General features: G+C 52.9%; 1 protein-coding gene across 1 annotated transcript in view; it reads right to left on the bottom strand.

The window, feature by feature from the left end:
- Positions 1–22: 22 nt before the first annotated feature.
- LOC104278651 (rap1 GTPase-activating protein 2-like) overlaps positions 23–899 on the bottom strand; it is a gene marked incomplete at both ends in the record, with an annotated part of 1395 nt that continues 518 nt past the window's right edge. Inside the window, 2 exons of the mRNA XM_009875678.1 lie at positions 23–81; positions 637–740. Of these exons, the coding sequence (XP_009873980.1) occupies positions 23–81; positions 637–740 (163 nt within the window). The remainder of the gene's footprint in view (positions 82–636; positions 741–899) is intronic.

Genomic DNA, 899 nt, shown 5'->3' with positions numbered 1-899 from the left:
ACCTTTGCAATCTGAGGGATACTGGGGAGCTTGCTGAACCCTGCCAGCGGGATCCTTTCGTGCATCGTCTTCACTTTGGACCTAGCCAAGGGACAGAAACGAGGAGGCGTCAGGGAGCGCCCGAGGCGAAGGGACACCAGCTGCAGCCCCTGTGTGCCAGCCCCGCAGTGTGCACGCCGCGCCGTGCCGCCGGCTGCTGGGAAGCGGGGCTCTGCAGAATTTATTGGCCCTGGTTAGTAAGCAAAGGCTCAATTTTTCTTCTCATCTCTGCAGCTTTTAAAATATTCATAGTTTGGAGGGGAATGACACAACAGTTCAGATGCGCTGAGTCTTGTCAGCTTACAGTGGGGCGGCGATAGATGTGACTGGTATTATCCCGTGTCACAGCGAGGTTTACGCTCAGTTTCAGCAGGTTTAGCAGCAGATCAAAGCCTCGAGTTCATTACCGAGGGTCAGACAGTCCCGGCACAGGAACCGCAAATGGATGATGCTGGCGCTTCACCCACCCATCCGAGCCCCTCGGCATGTGGCAGCTGGCTCCAGAACTTAATGTAGAAGCCAAACAAGGGGTTCCCAATGAGAAAATATTTTGTTAAGCAAGGCTTTTTCTTTCTCTTTTTTTTTCCTTTTCCATACCTGAGTATAATCCTTAAATATTCAGTGCCATCTGTCTCCTCACACTTAATAGACAGGATCAGATTTCCAAGGCTGCTGGCTGTACAATAAAAATTTAAATGATCCTAAAAATAGAAAGCAGCGCGTTAGCAGCGGGAGAGGCAGCTCGCCAACAGCGAGGATGCTGCCCTGCGCCCCAGCTGGGAGCAGAGGACCCCCCAGAACCTCAACACCCTCCTGCCCTTGGAGGCACACACCACACTCCCTCCTCATGGGGACCCAGG

Source organism: Apaloderma vittatum, unplaced genomic scaffold, assembly GCF_000703405.1.
Source record: "Apaloderma vittatum isolate BGI_N311 unplaced genomic scaffold, ASM70340v1 scaffold29468, whole genome shotgun sequence".
NCBI classification, from domain to species: domain Eukaryota; kingdom Metazoa; phylum Chordata; class Aves; order Trogoniformes; family Trogonidae; genus Apaloderma; species Apaloderma vittatum.
This window is presented reverse-complemented; position numbering and strand designations above follow the sequence as displayed.